This window comes from Homarus americanus, unplaced genomic scaffold (genome assembly GCF_018991925.1).
Source record: "Homarus americanus isolate GMGI-L3 unplaced genomic scaffold, GMGI_Hamer_2.0 scaffold29478, whole genome shotgun sequence".
Classification (NCBI taxonomy): domain Eukaryota; kingdom Metazoa; phylum Arthropoda; class Malacostraca; order Decapoda; family Nephropidae; genus Homarus; species Homarus americanus.
In genome coordinates, this window is record NW_024747997.1 from 177,964 (window position 1) to 200,263 (window position 22,300).

Genomic DNA, 22,300 nt, shown 5'->3' on the forward strand with positions numbered 1-22,300 from the left:
ATACAACAATTGACCTGATACTGGACATAGCTTACTACAATTGCATATTTACCTTGATTTCAAATAAGTTCAAATTCGATTTTATCTGATGACAACTTCTGCAAAAAGAATAGTTTAGTAATTCTTTAAGAATAAGGTTGGGAAAATACTAAATACTGAAGCCACATATTAACGTTTCAGTATTTCCCTAGACTGAAACATTGCCCAGAAGTATAAAATTATTACCTAGTATATCTACTCTCAAACAATATGTACCAGCAAGTTAATAAGGACAATAAGAAATCACTCCAGCATACCAATTGAATCAAACGTTATTACTGAGCCTGTACTTTATCTTTCTGGATTTAAGCAGTCAGTTTACCATCCATATTGAAAGTAGGTACAAAAGCTAATTAAACCAACAATAGATAAATACTATAGAGGAACTTACTTACTGTATTACAACACACAGGTCCGTGTTTTCCCGCGAACTCTTGTTGGAACTGGCGCGCCGCGGGACTCACCTCAGGCATCTGGTTCTGCTCCAACATGTCAACATAATCAATAAAACTATCTTATAATAAATAGAATAACTTACTATTGTATTTTCGCATATATAAACTTATACAGCAGGATGTTTGATAATATAATAAGCATTTATGGATAGATAGGTATAATTAATAATGTGCTGAATATCTAAGATTTTAATTCAGTTACGTTATGCTTCATATCCTATATACCTTTCCTCCACTCCCGCTGTTTGGTACATATCACAGAAACATTAAGCAAAGAAGAAATGGTCTGCAGAAAACGGTAAGACAACAGTAGAGACCTGGAACAATTTGTAGGGGTATAGTAGTTTTGTTGGTGGTTTACGGGAACATTGTTAAGGGCTACAACGTGCTGACACTACAATAATAATCTAATTGTCTCCCTATCCGCTTTTGCCGTCGGTCACGTCTCTGTTACGTACTGTTCGCAAATACTGGGTTGGTCTAGTCTTGAAAGAGCTCACAGTTTTTTTTTTAGTTGAACAAATTTATTGACAAAGCTTGTAGTACAGTTTGCCTGTTCTGAGTAATTGAGTCAGGTCTTGACACTGAGGGTAGTATCACTTCTCACTGCCACGCAGGACAGATTCATAAACAAAGAAATACAACATATTCATTAACAGCTATATATATATATATATATAGGTCAGATTCATGTGGGTAATGTCACTGTTCACTGCCATGCAGGACAGAGGTTCGTACACAAGGAAATACATCATATCCATTAGCAGTATATATAGGTCAGTGGTTCACATGCATTGGACGTCATATTCTAATTGAAGACTAATCAGTGTGGGCTAGCAAATTTGGGATAAACAGCAAGAATGTCCTCAAGCACCCCTGATTCAATGTAGTAATTACAAAGTTCATGATACAATAAGCCAGGTGACCTGAAGTCCTTGACAGTGTCACATTCAATAATATAGTGTTCAAGTGTATGCTTTAAAGGTTTATCACAAAGTTTACATGCTGAGTGTTCCAGTATGGGTACAGCCTTACTAACCTACCAGATGTGTCTGTGTCCTAGCCTTATAGACAACTTAAGAGAATTGACAACTGGCCACATACAGTACGCTACAAACTAATATATCCAGCCAAGGAGGAATGGCATTAAGAGCTCACAGTGATATGAGAATTTTTCACTATTGAATTTAATTAAAGTACAATTGATGACAGAAGATGACTTAATTTTATGCTCTTTACACGACACAATTAGCAGAATTGTGTCGCTATTTTACTGCAAAGTTTTTACTTTTTTACATTTATCCTCTTCAAGAAACACAAAAATCACCGATATATAAAAAAAATCCAAGTTCACATAGATAAAAAAATCTTGCGCTTTCGTATTGTAGCGAAAGAAAGATATTATTTTTTACCAAAGACTATAATAAGAAAGACAGGAAAGAAGAAGAAACCTTCCTAAGCATAGCACATAGGTAATACCCCTGAAGATGTGAATTACACTAAAGCTCTTGTGAACTTCGTGTTTTCTTTTTCCTTGTGGTTATCAGCATATACCTGGATCACGCGCACCCACAGTGATTTACTTGCATATACAGTATATATCCCGCGGCCAACTAAATGCCATGTGGCTTAGGAATATTATGTGATCCCTCAAGAACGTCTGTAAGTGTCTGTTCATGTTGGCGCAGGCGCAGGACCTGGTAAACAGACATTAACTCCCTCTCAGCTGGGGAGTTGAAGTGTACTCTGTCACTGTATCAGTAAATATTATTGTTTGTAATGGAAACTGTACCTAAAGATCTGCGAGGTCTTCGTTCCTGTCTTGTGTGTTCACTGGTAAAGGTAAGGCTATTATATTAAACACAAAAATGGAAGCGACAATGCATAGAACCTGACCTAACATACCCAACGGGGTCTGCCCACATCATCATCACTCTTTTTAATCCGTTTCGTAACCATTGCCTTGCCTCTTTCGTCACCCCGTTCATTCCCATCATTATAACACGAAAATAACTGTTGCTTGGGATAGGAAATGATAATAAAAACCAAGACTATATTAAAGACGAAAGTTTAAAATAAAAACATTGTTAATACACCTACAATCATCTCACTTAAACAATATGAGAAAGATTAAAATATAAATCAATTTAAAACATTGTTAATACTCATGCATTCTTAGAAAAAGGCACTGACTTTTTTTTTAGGAAATTAGAAGTGGTGATATTTTGTTCTTCATATTCATCCCACAGCTTCCAGAGATGGACTTGTTTGTCTTGATTTGCTTTTCTTGTGCACGATTTTAGCTTATGCTCAGACTGGATAAGCACTGGAGCAGGTTCAGGTACATTCAGGAGCCAGTGTATGCCCAGTACTTGCCACAGTGCATAACAGAGCCAGTACACGCCCAGTAATTGGCAACAGTGTGTAATAGACGTAACCGATTGCCCAAGCGGCTAACGAGCCGATCAGTGGTGAAGAGGATAATAGTAATGTACACGTGAAAATAAATGTTGCTTGGGATATAAAATAATAACAAACACTAAGACAATTTATTAAAGACGAAAATAGAAACATTGTTAATACGCCTGGAATCATTTCACTACTCGGTAGTTCATGCGCTGGTGCCATCACCTTCATTAATGTTCTGTATTTTGTTTATTTACCGATGTTGAAGCATTTTCTCTATTAAACAATTAATATTCATGTACAGGTACTCCTCGACTTACGACCACCCGGACATGCGACCGCCGCAGTCGTACAAAATATTTTTCAAATTACGTATTTTCGAGTTCCGACGTTAGTGATCGCGCTGTGTACTGAATTTTTGTTTGTTTGTAATTCCCTTTAAAATGGCTGGCAAGTGTAAAAGTGAGAGTTCTCGTGGTGCTGAGAAGAAAAAGAGACACCCATTTTAGATTTTCTATGTATTATTTTCGCATTTTCGACTTACGACCATTTCGACTTACGACCTGGATTTGGGTCCCTAACTCCGTCGTAAGTTGGGAAGGAGCTGTATACTTATGGTATTAAAGTAAAATGTTACCCATTAATTAATATAAATGATGATATATCCCAATGCATTCTCAAAACAAAGTCCAGACAATGTCATTACAGTACTTCAAAATTGACTCGTATCTCCATCTAGTACTGATATTCTCTGTAAATGTACTGGAAAAAAAGAAAGTCTGCCAGGTAAGAATGCATGACAGCTGAGCTGGTGTGAATATGGGAGTTTTTATGTCCATAAGCTGCTCTTCAAGGCACATTTCTTCACTTACAGAAAGTCCATGACTTAGAGTCTTAGACCATAAAAAACACCATTAAAACTTACCGGAACGTGGCATTTGGGGTCTGAAGAGGCCATCCTTTGTACTACCTGTGACTGCAGTGGTGAGTTTGTTGGAGAACGTTGTCTGCTGGGAAACTGGCGATGTCATTGCAAATGGCAACCCTGTTTCTAGAGAAATAAACTTATCTAGACTGTTATAGCGGGAAACTCTTAACACAAATTATATATACCGTATCACTCTACGAACGAGGCAGAGTGTATTTCTTGTGTTTACTCAGAACCGACAACTCATCCATTTTCCTCTACTTCAAATCTCTGCCCACTTTGAACAACCAACATTGTTGGTAATTGGAGAAGTCTTAGCGGCTAAAATACTCATAGAATATAAATTTTCAATGGAAATGTAACAGAAGAAAGTATTTTTTGGGGTAAAATTATCATTTCGGTCATCTACCTACTTGGAAATTGTTCAAAACACGTCAGAAACCATCAGAAAAAGCAATTTCAACCTAAACTAACCTAACCTAAAGTAAAAATCCTAAAATTCACTGGATGACCGAAACGATAATACAGGTTGACAATCCCTTATCCGAAATCCTTGGGGCCAGAGGAATTTCGGATTTCGGAATTTTTCGGTTTTCAGAATGGTTAATTTTTTTTTTTGTGTGTATTAGCCCACCCGGGCATAGATCACTGACCCACATCAGGGCCTGGGGAAGGCGAAAATGTAACAAAAATAATAATAATAATAATAATTCATAGGTCTAGGTCGTGTTTCTCACTTTTGATCTTTTTTTCATTCTTGTATTTCTTTATTATTATTTTATTATTACAGTACTCCTGTATTATTGTTATTTTTATTAATTTTATTATTATATATTACAGTATTATTATTATTGTTATTATTATTATTAATGTTATCATATTATTTTAGTTTGGTGTATTTTTATTACAATTTTTATTTACTATGAATAATTATTATTATTATAATTATTATTACTATTATATTTTCGCCCCCCAGGCCCTGATGTGGGTCAGTGACCTATGCCCGGGTGGTGTAATCCCTGTTTAAAAAAAAAAAAAATTGCCCCACAAAAAAAAACTTTAGGTTTTCAGAGCTTTTTGGTTTTCGGAATTTCGGATAAAGGGTTGTCTACCTGTAATACCTTTTTTTTTCTTTCTTCCTATATAAATAGAAATACCTGTACTGTATGAAGTTTTATGGTGTAACTAAAATGAATCATAACCCCCAAAAAATTCAGATATTTTAAGTCAGGTGATGACATTTAGTGACTTCAAACACTGCTTTGACCTCATGTGACTATGACCCTGGAAGTGATGGCACTGTTCGCTGATGTGAGATTAAATAAGTCAGCTGTACCACATGTGATTTTTCCTAGTAAAAACAATACTAATTATGTGGGAGAGTTGCATGTGGCTGTATATAAAATGGTGTGTTTATTGAGCATTTGCCAAGACATATACTGTACTGTATTTTCTGATTATAGTTACTCGACAGCCTGATTACATCACCATTTTTTTCAGCAAATAATTAAGAAATGTGACATTGGAAATGAAAATCATGTAAGAATAAATTTTTATAAATTGTACTTAAAAGGAAAAGTAACCAAAATTCAAATTACAGGTACCAGTATCATAAGTAATTCAAGAAAATACCTGTACAGTATCTACCTTTAAGCAGAGTAACAAAGAACTGTATTGTATTTGTGAATTCATCACAAGCAGCCCTGCTTATAAAAAAGGATTTCATGAGTGATGAATCATTTTGTGTTGTTAATATAGTATGATGCTGTTAGGAAGTGTCATGCAGTATATTAAGGTGTTCCTGAGAAGTAGCAAAGCAGATTCTCTTTCCTCTCTTCATATTACTGTATGATAATAAAGTAAGAGTTTTATTAGAACCAGTAATACAGTATTGACATTTCATCCCGTGGGGACCGGTGGTAGATGCGGTACCGTTCTTGCCTCGCAAGCGAGATGTCACGGGTTCGATTCCCGGGCCGGTGGAAGTTGTTTGGACTTACTTCCTAGCCCCCATTAGTCCCTGTTCACCTAGTAGTAAAGTAGGTACCTGGTGTAAGTCGAAAGTTGCGAATTCGTATTCAGGGAGTTGTTGGAGCTTCCAATAACTTGATGACATAAAACCACTGACTCTTCAGGCTTCTACGCCCTTAACTCATGAGACATCAAGGTAAGCATGAACTTAGCATGCTTCCCTGTTGGGCGCTGTAAACGCTTCTGCGCTTCACCTTACACAAGGATGTAGGGGAGTGCCCAATAAAAAAAAAAATCATCCCGTCAGCTGCTGAAGCTCTCTTATCAGTACTGTACCTGTAAAGTGAAAGATATATGGTACAGTACTGTACTATAATTAGTTTGTTTTTACATGGCTCCTGATTTTAAATGTACTATAGTGCATTCACAGTTGCATGCTTTTAATGTACAGGGTACTGGTTTAAGAAAGTATTACATGTTTAATACAGTAATATAATCATAATGTACATTGTATCTGATGAGTTAATCTCTTTTCTCAGACACTGGACATGTTTGAGACAGATGGGTGTGAGAACTGTGATGAATTTCTACGAATGAAAAATAACCGCGACCAAGTATATGACTGCACTTCTAACAACTTTGATGGGTAAGTACAGTACAGTATTCAGAGGGAGAACAGTGAGCACTGTACAGGTATTGTTCATCAGTAAGTGGTAATACAGTATAGTACAGTGTTTTATAATTTCATGAGCATTTGTAAGATGATTTGTTTTTGAAAAGAATTCTAGAAGAACATAAGGAAATTTTTTACATTTAATTTCTTTATGGTTAGAAAAATAAAAATTCGTTGATGTAAGTGAACAGGATGAGGAACCTTTCTGTGACAAATTTTGACCTCCACAGGAAAGATGTCAATTAAAGTTATTGTTTATTTGGTGTAGAAATGCTGTACTGTATATAGTGTACTATAGAAGTAATGTTTTGTATTGCCTCTAGAGAAAAACTATTCACATGACATTACATCATTGTACAGTTACTGTTAACTAAACTTTTTTTTTTTTTTAAATAACTGTACTGGACACAGGTACTGTTTCTTTTTTGTGGTTTTGCAACGTGCACTTTTTCTTGTTACACTATTTTCTTCTTTCTTCTGCTCCTCCTTTCCTTCCCTTTATATTATTCCTTCTCTTACAGCTACCATGTACAGGGTAATGCTGCAATCTGTTTTTATACTACAGTACAATACGTACTGTATTAGGCATACAAAGCGTTGTTCTAGTTTGTAGGATCCAGTGATATGGTTCTCGTAAATTATGCTTTACAGTATTTCATTTTACATGTAATGCATTTTACTGTACTGCACTGTTGTTGCCATTTTTAGAGATTGGTGTCTGGATGATAGATATTAGAATGATTCTTCAAAACTTAAGGTTTGTGAAGAAAGTGGGATAAGCTCTGAAGAGGGACAACAGGGAAACCACACACATCTTGAGCATTGAGTTGTTTATTAGTGGTGGATGACTTGGTCATAGTTGGAAAAATCTTTCCTGTGAGACATAAAGAAGGGTAGTACAGTACACTATTATACAGTCGACCCTCGTTAATTCGGACTAATAGGGCGGAAGGGTGTTCGTTTTAGCCGATTGTCTGAATTAACCGATTTAGGGGTTAATATTGCATAATAATGCATTATATTTAAAAGAAAATGCAGTGAGTTTGTCCTTAGCCTTGCGTATGTCCGAAACTGTTTGCTTTTTAACACCATACTCGTCACAAACTCTAGCCACCGAAGCACCAGCCTCTAACTTCCTGATGAGTTCCAGTTTCTGGTTCACAGAAAGGGTCACATACTTCCTCTTCGGCGTATTAGAGGTACTTCCCCTTGAAGACATGATGTAAAATACAAGGCTGAAAGATGCCTAATCACTGAAATATCAACGAAAATTGCAGGGCAACACAACACTGATACTCGAAAATGGCGCTAAGTCAACAATGACTGGCGGTCTGGTGCGCGCCATCTATCTGACAATCCCAGAACCAGAAATTTGATATGGACAGTCCCTCGCTTAGTTCAGATTTCGTCCGAATTATCCGAAATCCGGATTAAAGGGGTCCGAATTAACGAGGGTCGACTGTACTGCAGTCCACAGTTTTCACTATTGTATCTTGCAGGATATTTTTGCCCTTCTTTTCTTCCTTTGAGAGAAAATATTAAAAGTTTTTAATTTCTGAGGTACTTTATCATTTTTATTAGGAATCAGTTACCCTTTACACAGTATTATTAATATTTTTACTTTTGTGTAATTTGTAGAGACGTGTTTTATGTTAAACTGAGCTTTCATATTTTATTAATATAAAACTTATACAGTACTGTATACAGCTAGTCCTCGACTTACGACGGAGTTAGGGACCCAAATCCAGGTCGTAAGTCAAAAATGCTTAAATAATACCTAGAAAATCTAAAATGGGTGTCTCTTTTTCTTCTCAGCACCACAAAACTCTCACTTTTAAGCTTGCCAGCCATTTTAAAGTGAATTACAAACAAAAAAATTTGTCAGTACACAGCGCAATCACTAACGTCGGGACTTAACTCAATGAGTGGGAGATATTGTCATTATGTATATGTCAGTAAATATTATAAGTGGATCTCCTCTGATAAAGTGTGAAATTATTCTGTATATTCCTTAATGTTAAACCCATTGCATCTCCAGACTGAGATCTGATTGAGTACAGTACACCACTCAGGAGTTAGTCCCCATGAACTCTGAAAAAGTGGGTGATCAAATTATAGTACCATATAGTTCTGAATTCTTTTTGTTTATTCACTTCATATACAGGTAAAGTATTTATGTGAGTGAATTGGATGGGGGATAATATTTCTCTTGCTTGAGTTAAAGGGTAATAATTATTTAGTGAGTACAGTGGTCCCTCGGTTAACGAGCACAATCCGTTCCAGCAGGTTGCTCGTTAACCGAAAAACTCGTTAACCGAAACCATTGTTTCAATGGGTTTTTGGGTAATTGGTTCCAGCTCACCGAAAATTGCCTAAATTCAACATAAAAGGTAGAAAAGTATACTTACTTTGAGGTGTGTATGTAGAAGGCTCCTGGATGATGATGATGATGATGATGATGGGAATTAGAATGGGGGTGGAGGAGAAGGAAGAAGAGAAGGCATTGGGGTGGAAGAGAAGTCACCCCATGGCACCATTTCACCCATAAAATTTTAGTTCTCTTGGTGTATTTCAAGATTATTTTCTTTAAATCAACACTGCATTGCATTATATATTGTCAATATGTAAAATATATTTCAAAATGACCAATAATTTGCTTGGAAACACAGAAAACAAGCGTTTAGTTGAAGAGAGTCTCAAGCAAGATGTTACCTCCACTGAAAACAGAGAGAGACTAACGCTTGTCTGGTGTGTTAACAGGCTGGATGGCACGCCAGAAACTAGTTTCTTCACCTTCATTTATGTTCAATAATTGTTAAAATGACTAAAAAAGTTAATATTAAACTTTTAAAATTATTGAATAGTATAAACTTCGTGATATTTACTAAAATAGTAAGGAATTTAAGCCCTAAAACTGATTACTGTATTGGCGGACTAATATGCAGCTGGTGGACCGCCAAATGTAAGCGAAAACATGTTGAAGTCGGCTTGTAAAAAACTCGTTAATCGAGGGATTGCTCGTTAACCGAAGTTAAGAATCTTATGGAAGGTAAATCGTTAACCGAAATCTCGTTAACCGAGGCGCTCGTTAACCGAGGGACCAGTGTACTGTATATAATTATGTAACAATAAAACTGTATAATTACACTTGGCATTTCTGTACTGTACATAACAATAATCTTCATTTATTGATTTTTTTTATTTATTGATTTTTAGCTTCATTGCCTTGATGAGTCCAGAGGATAGTTGGGTAGCAAAGTGGCAACGGATCAGTAAGTACTACACAGTGTGTCTCCTATAGTGGTAACAGATCAGTAAGTAGTACAGTGTCTCCTATAGTGGTAACAGATCAGTAAGTAGTGCAGTGTCTCCTATAGTGGTAACAGATCAGTAAGTAGTGCACTGTCTCCTATAGTGGTAACAGATCAGTAAGTACTACACAGTGTGTCTCCTATAGTGGTAACAGATCAGTAAGTAGTACAGTGTCTCCTATAGTGGTAACAGATCAGTAAGTAGTGCAGTGTCTCCTATAGTGGTAACAGATCAGTAAGTAGTGCACTGTCTCCTATAGTGGTAACAGATCAGTAAGTACTACACAGTGTGTCTCCTATAGTGGTAACAGATCAGTAAGTAGTACAGTGTCTCCTATAGTGGTAACAGATCAGTAAGTAGTGCAGTGTCTCCTATAGTGGTAACAGATCAGTAAGTAGTGCACTGTCTCCTATAGTGGTAACAGATCAGTAAGTAGTACACTGTCTCCTATAGTGGTAACAGATCAGTAAGTAGTACAGTGTCTCCTATAGTGGTAACAGATCAGTAAGTAGTACAGTGTCTCCTATAGTGGTAACAGATCAGTAAGTAGTACAGTGTCTCCTATAGTGGTAACAGATCAGTAAGTAGTACACTGTCTCCTATAGTGGTAACAGATCAGTAAGTAGTACAGTGTCTCCTATAGTGGTAACAGATCAGTAAGTAGTACACTGTCTCCTATAGTGGTAACAGATCAGTAAGTAGTACACAGTCTCCTATAGTGGTAACAGATCAGTAAGTAGTACAGTGTCTCCTATAGTGGTAACAGATCAGTAAGTAGTACACAGTGTCTCCTATAGTGGTAACAGATCAGTAAGTAGTACAGTGTCTCCTATAGTGGTAACAGATCAGTAAGTAGTGTCTCTATAGTGGTAACAGATCAGTAAGTAGTACACTGTCTCCTATAGTGGTAACAGATCAGTAAATCAGTCCTATAGTAACAGTACAGTGTCTCCTATAGTGGCAACAGATCAGTAAGTAGTACACTGTCTCCTATAGTGGTAACAGATCAGTAAGTAGTACACTATCTCCTATAGTGGCAACAGATCAGTAAGTAGTACACAGTGTCTCCTATAGTGGTAACAGATCAGTAAGTAGTACACTGTCTCCTATAGTGGCAACAGATCATTAAGTAGTACAGTGTCTCCTATAGTGGCAACAGATCAGTAAGTAGTACACTGTCTCCTATAGTGGCAACAGATCAGTAAGTAGTACAGTGTCTCCTATAGTGGTAACAGATCAGTAAGTAGTACACTGTCTCCTATAGTGGCAACAGATCATTAAGTAGTACACGGTGTCTCCTATAGTGGCAACAGATCAGTAAGTAGTACACTGTCTCCTATAGTGGTAACAGATCAGTAAGTAGTACTGTCTCCCTATGGTGGCAACAGATCAGTAAGAAAGGTACAATTAATGTCTATAGTGGCAACAGATCAGTAAGTAGTACACTGTCTCCTATGAGTGGCAACAGATCAGTAAGTAGTACACTGTCTCCTATAGTGGTAACAGATCAGTAAGTAGTGCAGTGTCTCCTATAGTGGCAACAGATCAGTAAGTAGTACAGTGTCTCCTATAGTGGTAACAGATCAGTAAGTAGTACAGTGTCTCCTATAGTGGCAACAGATCAGTAAGTAGTACACAGTGTCTCCTATAGTGGTAACAGATCAGTAAGTAGTACAGTGTCTCCTATAGTGGCAACAGATCAGTAAGTAGTACACTGTCTCCTATAGTGGTAACAGATCAGTAAGTAGTACAGTGTCTCCTATAGTGGTAACAGATCAGTAAGTAGTACACTGTCTCCTATAGTGGCAACAGATCAGTAAGTAGTACACTGTCTCCTATAGTGGTAACAGATCAGTAAGTAGTACACTGTCTCCTATAGTGGTAACAGATCAGTAAGTAGTACACTATCTCCTATAGTGGTAACAGATCAGTAAGTAGTACACTGTCTCCTATAGTGGTAACAGATCAGTAAGTAGTACACTGTCTCCTATAGTGGCAACAGATCAGTAAGTAGTACAGTGTCTCCTATAGTGGCAACAGATCAGTAAGTAGTACAGTGTCTCCTATAGTGGTAACAGATCAGTAAGTAGTACAGTGTCTCCTATAGTGGCAACAGATCAGTAAGTAGTACAGTGTCTCCTATAGTGGTAACAGATCAGTAAGTAGTACACTGTCTCCTATAGTGGTAACAGATCAGTAAGTAGTACACAGTGTCTCCTATAGTGGCAACAGATCATTAAGTAGTACACGGTGTCTCCTATAGTGGCAATAGGTCACTAAGTAGTACAGTACACAGTGTCTCTTTCATATGCTGTACAGTAGTGGCAACAGAACGGTAAGTACACAATGCCTCTTTCCTATAGTAACAATGGTAAAAGATAATAATCAGTAGTTATGAAATAACATTGTTAAAAAAGTTGCTGTTGAGTTTGAATTGTTGGACAGGCAAATGACCAGGACTGTTGAGTGTTTACTGAAGAGAAATTATCAGCCAGAGTAAGGATATAATGGCATCATTTAGGGGTTTATGAATACTGTCCATTTTCAGTCGGTTAAAATACTCTATTGGTCAAGTGTACGAGTATGAATTCTGCCTATCTAATGAGTAACACTTATGTTCATAACCAGTGAGTCTTGTGTTTGATACCAGAGTGGTAAAGTATTAGTATGGTTGTTTACTATGGTGCTCTTGGTTCTGTAGTGTCAGTGTCCTGGACTAAACTGTTCCATTGTATATTGGATGTACAGTACTATGCTACAAAAAAGGGAGGTGGCAATGTTTGTTATTATGCCTGTAGGTGGAGGTTAGTTTAAGGTGCATTGTGAAAAGTGAGCTTTGTTTAGATTATTAATTATTCATTGTTATGTTTTTTTCATTCTAGACCGATGCTGCCGAGGAATGTATGCCATCTCCATCACTGGCCGTCTACCGCCAACAGTTGTACGTGAGATGAAGTCACGAGGAATGAAGTATAGGTCAAGGGATATGACAAAACTGTAAACAAGATTCTTACCCTCGATATCACCTTCTAATCCTTATACTTTTTTATATACTCTTAAAGACGAATGTATTCCCTGCTTTTAGGCGCTAACAAGTAATACAGTACTGTAATGGTTTTATGGTCATTGTTTCTTTCATTCCTCTGGCTGATGTTTGCTGAAAAGGAAAAATTGTGAATTCTTTGTGGGAATGGGAGTGTAAAAGTCCTAAGTTTCTGCACATTCTAGTTGTATTATGGGTCTCATCACATTATAGTACTGTACAGTCATCCAAAAAATTTTCATGCAACTTTCCATACTTTTCATTCTGGAACACAGGGTGAACTATTTAGAAAAAACAGGTATTCCAACCCCACACATACAATGAGTGGCTGAGGTATTTCCTCATTCCCTGTTCCAACGGACCCCAGACACGATACAGTAATTTTGTTGACTGTACCTATCTTCTGTATTGTACATTGATTATTGCACAATACCACTCTGTACAGGTACTTCATTTCAAGTATATTTTGTAAAACCAAACTATCAATGTGAGCTAACTGTATCCTATTTAGCATTAATGACATTACATAGATTGTCATGCAAGAGCACTTGACAGACAAACTGATTAGCTTTGAATTTTTGGAAGAAATGGCTAATGGTCACTTGAGAGTTAAAGGAGGTACTGTATTAGCAGAGGGTTAGTATACTGCACCAGTGTGATATACTGTATAACTCTGTCAGTACTTTTTGAATGTGCATGAAAATATTAGTAAAGGGGAAAGCTTGGAAGAAAAGTGTTTAAGTGGCATCCTGATTGATTTTCCTAATGAATGACCATATAGTATGGTACTCTACATTTAAAAGTGATAATTTTTGTTAGTTATGGTGCAGTTGCTCCCTACTACTGTATACTGTACAGTGCTGTAATATAGAAAGAATGAGGAGACATTGCCAGAGATGACACACTTACCCCTGATTGACAAAATTTGGTATTTCCAATGGAAGTGTTGCTTTACAGTATGCTGTACACTGTATGTTGATTTTGTACCCCTGGTCTTAGGTATTTTAAATAATTGTCCCCACTTCCACAAACTGAAATTTTGGATCCTCCTAAGAGTAGTGAGAAGAATATAGACATACTGTAATACTTTTGAAAGCAAAAATTTTTTTGACCCAAAAGAAGACAAAATATAGTTTATAACTTTTTAAAACTATGGAATACAGTTTGACAAGTTTTAATTCTACAGACACACTGGCCAAACTAATAGGTTAAATTTAATGATATCACCAGTTTATTTTACTATAGATGCCACTGTGGTAAATATGCACGCCCTTTGCAGTCTTAATTTACATTTATTTAAAAAAAAAATGCAATTTTTTTAGAAGACCATCATTGATATATTCCTTTTAATGTACAGAAATTGCATCAGGTGAGAGAAGAGGAAAACAAATAAAAACCACCTATAAAGCAAATCCTAAGAAGTAGCCTAACCTAACAAAAACTGTCCTGTGTTGGATTGTGTAGTTATGGGATATATTAAGTTTGGTTAGATCTTGTGGTCGACATAGAATACGTACTGTATTGTACTATAGTTCTTACAGGTCTAGAAGTGTCCACTGATATTGTCTTACTTGTTTTTATCATATCTACATTTGTTTGTAGACTAAATTCTTGACGTAGTAAACTAGTATAACCTCTACCACCAGCCTGCAGCAAACATAAAGTATGAAATTATGTACCTAAGTTGAATAACTTCATGTCAGCTATGCTTCTAATATCCTTTATGCCATCACAACACACTCTACAAGTCCTCTCAGGACATTTATGGTGGTAGTATAGTTCTTAGGCTGCTGCATCACCCTAGTCATTTAAATGTAAGAGACTTGCTCTTACTACATCATTTGCTGTTATCCTGGATAATGAGAAGCAACATTCCCATGTTGTCTGATTTTACTATACGTACTATGTGCAATCACAGATGTTCCACAGGCTCGACCTTGTTCTTGCGATGAGATGCATCTGCAGAATGGAACCACTTTTCTGCTCTGCTCAGCTTGCCCTTATGGACTACCTCTTTTCGATATTTTGAGTGGCAGTTCTGCTGTAGACATCCATGATCCATTGAGAAGGTCAACAAGGGGTTTTAGGTGTGATTCACCAAATTCAGATCATTATCTAGTTTGCTTTGAGATGGGGATTATATCATCCAAACATGGGTTATTTCTCCATCTTCTGTTCCTTTACAGAAAAGTTGTGCGTGTGGTCAAGCCATCACGGAGTCAGTGCCATGCTCCTTTGCACAATCCTGTAATAAAAAAATGGGTCTATAAGTGGTTAATTGGGCAAAAAATAAAGGTTAAGATGGGATTTCTGACTGTTAATATCTTAATGAAAAGTGATCAACATTAAATTACAGCAAACACCTTGCCATTTGTGATTTTGACAATTCACGGTAAGCAGATGGTAACTGGTGGCTAGCATCTCGTGTTGAACTCTCAAAACTTTAGTGTTTCTGTGTGAAATGGCCCGTAAAAGACTGCCTAGCGTCAGTACTAGTGACGCTAATAGAGTGAAATGTAAAAAGGCAGAAGTCAGTGATGACCCTGACAAAGAAAGTTTTATTATTAGATAAGTTAAAAGAGGGGATAAGTGCTGCTGCGGCTGGTCAGTTTGGTATAGGCATACAGTATTGCACTAAGGTAGTATAAGTTGCTGTTCGCGGTTTTGCCAATTTGCGCTATTTCTTGGTACCTATCCTTCGCGAATGGCAAGGGTCTACTGTACTTATTGTTTGTATGATGATTTTGAATTTTAGTCAGCAGATTGTTATATGCAATTACCAAAGATAAATGGGCCTGAAAAATATTCTAATCCTTATGGAAAAATTTCCCACAATTATCTTTTATAGACATTCTAAAGATAGCATTTCAACACAAAAAAAAATTTTCACAAGTAAATCCAATGGAAGGATGATATCATAACAAATAGTACAGTACTACAATACAGTATACAGTACAGTGGTCCCTCCGTTAACGAACGCCTCGGTTAACGAAATTTCGGTTAACGAATTACCTTCTATAAGAATCTTCATTTCGGTTAACGAACAAAAATTCGGTTAACGAAATTCTTACGAAAATGTTTCGACATGCTTTGGCTTGCGCACCAGCTGGAAGATTAGTCTGCCAATACAGAAATCGGTTCCAGGGCTTACATTCGTTAAAATTGGAGTAAATATCAAAAAGGTTGTACTATTCAATAATTTTCCAAATTTTATATTAATTTTTTTTGTCATTTTAGCACTTATTTAACATAATTGCATTACAGGGAACTTGTTTTTGGTGCACCCATCAGCCACTTCACTCACCCACCAAGGCCTCAGTTTGTATCTGTTCAGTGGAGGAAACATCTTGCTTGTGGGTCTCTTGAACACAGAGTATTTTTATGTTTTTACAGTACAATTATTGGTCATTCTGAAATTTATTTAACATATTGACAACATATAGTGCAGTGCAGTGTTGATTTAAAGAAAATAATCTTGAATTACACCAAGTGAGAACTTAAAATTTTATGGATGAAATGACAGCATCAAGCATGGGGTGATTTCTCTTCCACCCCCACTTCCTTCTCTTCTCCCTTCTCCTCCACCCCCACTTCTAATTCCTATCATCATCATCATCAACCAGAAGCTTTCTACATACACACCTCAAAGTAAGTGTACTTCACTGCATTTTTGTTTTACTTTGTATGTAATTTTCGGTGAGCTGGAACCAATTACACAAAATCCCATTGAAACAATGGATTCGGTTAACGAACGACCTTCTGGAACGAACTGTGTTCGTTAACCGAGGGACCACTGTATTTGGTAATTCACATATTGAAGTAGCATGGCTAGAAATAAATACCTGTACTGTACAGTACTCTGTATAGCTTTATGGAGAAAAATATAAATACCTCCTGTACAGTACTGTACTGTATTGCATTAATAATAATCAGCAAGCTTGACGTGCCTGCTCTGTCCTGTAAGTAGCACTGTCCTATAAGTAGCGCGTATACTTGTAATTGCTGTGTCACCCATGAGTTTACTGTATTGGCACTTTCAGGTCAACTTAAATTGTCGCCTGTAGCAAAACATTCCTCAAATTAACAACCTTTTTTCACTAGTTCATTTTGGTTGGGGCTACTTTCCGAATTTTTTTAAGGTATCTTAAATTATATTTTTCAGTCCACAATATAAATGCAGCAAGGAAGTAAGAAAGAAGTGAAAACCACTTGTTATATAGGAAAATTATGCACATTTAAACAATCAAAGATTTTATGCTTTGCTTCTGTAGTTGAGAAGCTCTAGAAATGTGATTTGATTTGTGAATTTTCCAGTACAGTATCCTGTAATTTGCATTTACAGTTTTGACACAATCGGAACAATAAATGATGTGACAAGTTACTCATGACAGATGTGGTTAATGTTAGCTTACACATGGTACAATGTTTGAAATGGTACAATTACCGAATTTTGAATACAGTACTGTAAAACGACTGAGCACATTCTTTTGATGGCAATGATGTGAGACCACCTAAGTCTTTGTTGGTGGTTCTCACAGCTGTCAGGTGAGTAAATAGTTTGACTTGCCTAGCTTTTACTACAGATGGGCAAGGGGAGACCTAATTGAAGTGTATAAGCATCTCAAGGGCACTACTCAGTTCAGTGCCCTTACCTGGAGCTGGAGGACGCTCGCCTCAAGGGGTCACAGCTCAAGGTTGAAGAAGCCGCTAGCCCAGAAAACTGTGGTGCAACTGGAATGGAAGTTGTGAAGTCTTGGAACAATCTGCCAGATAGTGTTGTGATGGCACCGAGTGTGAGCTCTTTCAAGACCAGACTTGACAAGCCCTAGAGCAGGTTCAGATACATTCAGGAGCCAGTGCATGCCCAGTATTTGCCCACAGTGTGTAGCAGAGACATCACCGATCGCCCAAGCGGCTAATGAGCCATCAGTGGTGAAAAGGATAAAAGAAAGTAAAAGTAAAGTACAGTATGAAATTAAGAGCTGTACAGGTACAAAGTGCTGCAAGTAGCACAACAGAAATCAAACCTCTTTAACACATTCCAACTTCACAAGGACTGATGGACATTTCTCAAAGTACCCGTATCAATATTAAATAAATAAACTGGTGAAATGGTATATGAACTAGCTCATGAGACTTATCTTACTTTGTACAGTATGTTAAAAATCGTAAACAGAAGTTTATTATACGGCCTAGTACTGTGTTTAAGCTTTGCATGATTTAGCCTAATATTAAAAAAACTTTTCCAGCTGTAGCAGCCTCAACTTCAAAGTTACAATTGTATCCTGCTTATTTTATGTATCCCAATGATACTCCGATGTTCACCGCCAAGAGTGGATCGTTATCAATATACTAGAAATCTGAGACTTTTTCATGTTCCATTTGGTATTATTGAATCAATTAATAGCCTCACAATACTTATATCCCAGTACAGATAGTAGGAGAATACACACAGGACACCAAAGAACAGTGAATTTAACCAAAATGCAAGCCTCCCTCCCATTAACCATCACCTCCAACAAGGATTTTAATACTGTACATATGGACAGTACTAGAATCTTTGTCTCCAAATACTGTCAATTCTTAGCGGCGCCACAGTTGTAGTGAACGAGTTGGCCCATTGGAGTGAGCCTTCAGCCATCCTATAATACAAAATCCTTGGAGTGAAGGGTTAATTTCTAAGATATGGGTTTTGGGTATGAGCTTATAAACAACACAATAATTATTACATTCCCTGAGTTACAACCTAAATTCAAATTAAAAACACGATTTTTGAGGGTTATATGGTGGAAAAAAGGTTAAGATGGTATTTCTGACTCCCTACTGAATGGAAAGTAATCAGCCTCTCACTAAAGGTAAATATGACAACTGTATGTGTAATAATAATAATAAAGTAGTAATAATGATTATAATAATAGTAGGAATAATAATGATTTGATTTTTAATCATATACTGTAATATACTTTATAATCTGTGAATAAAAAATGAATTACAAATGGCAGCAGACTTAAATGTATGGTTTAACCGTTGAGGTTTGTGGCTTTATCACGGGACGCTTCCTGCATTTTTTTTTATCCTAACCTAATCTAATGTTAAGTTATTTACACGGTAGTAGATTAATTTTGTTCATGTCATCTTGCATGAATGATTTGGCGGTGTTAGTGCGGCGGCGACTGTTGGAGCTGTCATGGCGATGTGCCCGAGAACGTAACAATTACATTAACTAAAATCACCCTTAAATCATGAGTGTTACCAGGTTAACATCATCTTGGCAAGGTTAGTAATGTATCGAGGCGCTATAATTTTATGCTCAACCAAAATATATATATTTTTGCGGTGTTATACAGCCCTAGAAGTTTACATTGTGAATATTTTGGGCATGGATGAACATATTTGTTCTTTTCGTTCTCTAATTGTGCTGTTGACGGCATGGACCACCCTACTCTGTCCCCAGGAGATAAAATAACTGGTTAATTTGAAATAATTATCTTCCTACACTTTCCCCAGTGACCTGTTCACAGTTCTCATATGATTTAACAGTTGGGTACGTTATTTGTTATTGTAAATCTTAGACAGTCATCTTAATGTGCAACTAATAACACTGGAGGAAGTGTGGGTGTGACAACTGAACTTGAAAGGCGAGAGCGGCCAAGAATCAGTTGTGTGTGAATCAGAAATATCCATGTGGTAGACTGACTCAAGCAAGGGATATTTCCATCTCTGCTTCAGCTTGGGTGCCAGCCAGTTACAAATCCTTGACACAAGAGGTGTCTAGTGGTGAGGTGTTAACAGCTGGGAGGAACCTGGCGGGCTTCAGTCGGTCGCCGGGCACAGTAGTTGGAGGACGTAAGACATCAACGCTCTCGCAGGTAGGCTTCCCACATGTCGCTATCCTTCGTTTTATCATTTTAATCTGGCAAAGAATACCGCTGGCTCCTAACTGAACTATATCCTTACTACGTGATGTTACTGCTGTCCTTCTTCAGTACTATATATATATATATATATATATATATATATATATATATATATATATATATATATATATATATATATATATATATATATATATATGATACAAATACTGTATAAGAGTATAATGGTTTTGTGAATTTTTTTTAATGTTTCTAATATTTGGTTTAACTTTTGGTTATCAAGCTGTGTATTTGTTCACTTTTTTAATAGTTTTTATTTTAAAATCTTGTAGTTCATTAAAAGTTACTAGCCCCGCGACCTGCCAACTATTTTGTAGAGGAAGGTCAGTGTCGGAATATAATTAAATAATATTTTTTGTTCGAAGTAATCCTTAATAAAAATAATATTTGTAGTTGAACAAAAGATGAACATGATAATTTGTGTTATAAGTACAGTATGTAAGGTGACCCAGCCGTTTACGTTTGTATTAAGAAATGACATTTATGATTAAACAAGTGACCGGAAGCATTGACACAGATCGCCATAAGAGGATCACAAATACTGTACTGAACAAGTAGTTTGTGCCAATCATCTATTGTGCCACGAGTAAACCTTAGCCTTGAGTAACAGACGGGGCCAGTCAGTGAGAGATGCTAGGACAAACATTGGACAGCCAGAAATAATCTTTCAACACATGATCCAAATGAAATTAAATCCTCGCGAGGTTATCTTTGACCCTTACCTAAACGCTGGGCAGCAACTAAGGGGTATAAATGACAGAGGCCCATCATTTAGCTTAGCCGAGGTTGGGTTATATTGGCTGCGTTAGGTTGGACTATGTAGATTTGGTTAAGATACGTTATCTAGGTTAGGTGAAGTCATTTGGGCCAGGTTAGTCGGGGTTGTAACCGAAAACATGAAAATTCACTGGCAGATCGCTACACATAGTTTGATGGGGAATTATTCAGTCACTCCAATACCTCTGATCAAGGGATCACACATCAAACCATAGCAACAGCCTCCATATTAGGGATGGTAGACAAGTGGGCGGCGCGGCGGCCAGGGTCCTTACTCCCGCCGCCCGCGCCCATCCACGCCCACACCCTAACGGATGCTTCGCTCAATACCGGCACGCTCTAAACTGGTGTGAATTGCAATGGCACATTCTACACAGTACGTTTACCATTTAACCTTCCTTGTCCAGACGTAAACCTGACCTTACTTATCCTGCAAGAATAAAAAAAATCCTACTTATACCAACCCATATTAGCCTCAACTATAGTTAGTGCGCCAGTTTAATTTTACCCAAATAAATTAATCCGTCGTACTAATCGAACAATATCTAACTCCTCAGCCACAACTAAGGTGATTGTTACCAACTTAACACGTCCAGAATATAATGAACCCAACTGAAAGCAATTCTAAGTAGATCAAACCGAACTGAAATATTACAGTATTAACCACAATCAGATTAATCCCTTTGACCTTTCATCAAGTCTAATCCACTCAACCAAATAATGTTTTACACGCTCAACTTAACCTAATCCAACTTGATCTCTCAAATTGACTTGAGTCTAATAATAGTAACTTAAACTAACCGACATTAACCTCGACCAAAGTAACATAAGATACCCCTCGCTTAAACTTAGTTTTATTTAATCCATGATAATTTAACACAACCTGCCAATGCCTACACAAGCAGTCACACATTTCTGTTGTAGTTTATATGAAAATTTAAACAACCAAGAAGAGTGATCACCTAACACAGGTTTTGGGCCTCAGTAACCCATTAAAACTCATATAAACACGTACAGTAGGCAGCAGGAAATTGGTTTCATGAAAAATTTAAACCACTGGTTGGCTCGAGAAACTTGAGCACGTGGTATTGTGTTCACTTTATTAACTGTGGTGGGTTTGTGTTCGCGGAGGAAAGTTCTGGAAAAGTTTTGCCAAAGGAGTATATGGTGGTTGAGTAGTCTTGGGTCGTTCACTGACTTTGTGTTTATTACTTAGAGATCTACCTTTGATATATATATTATTGTGTTGTTTTTACCATCAATCATCATTCTGGTTTGCATAAAAAGATTCGTTTTGACTCGACGTGAATAAGTCTTTTCGTGCCTTCATCACTCCAGTCATTAATTATCCGCATACTTGAGTAACTGTCTTTATTTATTTTGATATACAGTGTAGTACAGTATGCATCATCGCTGTCACTAGTTGGCGTTGGGTCAAATAAACATTCTCATAGTATGGTAATCTTTCTTTGGCATATTGGGTACAGAATAAAAGTCCCGTTTTCTCCCTCGCCACCTGCTCACTACTCATTATTTTGACATGCATTATTATACGTTTACTGTGCCCCGTAGTTTGGCTGTTGTAGCTGTGCTGTCACAAACCTCTCTCTACCCAAACATTGAAACGGGAGAGAAATAATGATAAGAATATGCGGAATTTTAATTTTTTACATTTTTAGGCCAGGTGAATGTAAACTGTGGTGGCTTGGCTAAAGGAACTCCCACCAAAAATGGGCGAATCGGCTCCATGAAGATGACAAA

The 22,300-nt window shown here is 37.0% G+C and overlaps 3 protein-coding genes across 7 annotated transcripts in view; 2 read left to right on the top strand and 1 right to left on the bottom strand.

Annotated features, from left to right (window-relative positions):
* Positions 1 to 936, bottom strand: part of LOC121879910 (lymphocyte-specific helicase-like) — a 41,327-nt gene extending 40,391 nt beyond the window's left edge. Inside the window, exons 1-2 of one of the 2 annotated variants that reach the window (XM_042386704.1) lie at positions 812 to 936; positions 435 to 518 (exon numbers count right to left, since the gene is read on the bottom strand). In XM_042386704.1, coding sequence (XP_042242638.1) covers positions 435 to 512 — 78 coding nt within the window. In that variant the 5' untranslated portion in view covers positions 513 to 518; positions 812 to 936. Of the gene's footprint in view, positions 1 to 430; positions 519 to 811 lie in introns of those variants that run through there. The other variant, XM_042386705.1, reaches the window with a different exon arrangement.
* On the top strand, positions 698 to 12,904 carry LOC121879911 (transcription elongation factor SPT4-like). Of its 4 annotated transcripts, none has more exons than XM_042386706.1 (4): positions 698 to 792; positions 6,339 to 6,445; positions 9,689 to 9,744; positions 12,667 to 12,904. In XM_042386706.1, exons 1-4 carry the CDS (start codon positions 700 to 702, stop codon positions 12,783 to 12,785), a joined length of 375 nt encoding a protein of 124 aa, XP_042242640.1. In that variant the 5' UTR covers positions 698 to 699; the 3' UTR covers positions 12,786 to 12,904. The 4 variants fall into 4 exon arrangements, with proteins under 4 accessions (XP_042242640.1, XP_042242642.1, XP_042242643.1 ...); XM_042386708.1 differs by lacking the exon at positions 698 to 792 and adding an exon at positions 2,097 to 2,156; XM_042386709.1 differs by lacking the exon at positions 698 to 792 and adding an exon at positions 2,120 to 2,194.
* Positions 12,905 to 19,566: 6,662 nt separating this feature from the next.
* LOC121879940 overlaps positions 19,567 to 22,300 on the top strand; it is a 54,043-nt gene continuing 51,309 nt past the window's right edge. The window contains exon 1 of the mRNA XM_042386758.1: positions 19,567 to 19,696. The gene's annotated coding sequence lies outside the window, so the exon portion shown is untranslated. The remainder of the gene's footprint in view (positions 19,697 to 22,300) is intronic.

Excerpts from the sequence above, each read along its gene's own strand:
- LOC121879911 (XM_042386706.1), top strand. The coding sequence starts at position 700 with ATGCTTCATATCCTATATACCTTTCCTCCACTCCCGCTGTTTGGTACA. Across the intron at positions 793-6,338 it reads GAAATGGTCTGCAGAAAACG|ACACTGGACATGTTTGAGAC; the intron begins GTAAGACAACAG and ends CTCTTTTCTCAG. Across the intron at positions 9,745-12,666 it reads AGCAAAGTGGCAACGGATCA|ACCGATGCTGCCGAGGAATG; the intron begins GTAAGTACTACA and ends TTTTCATTCTAG.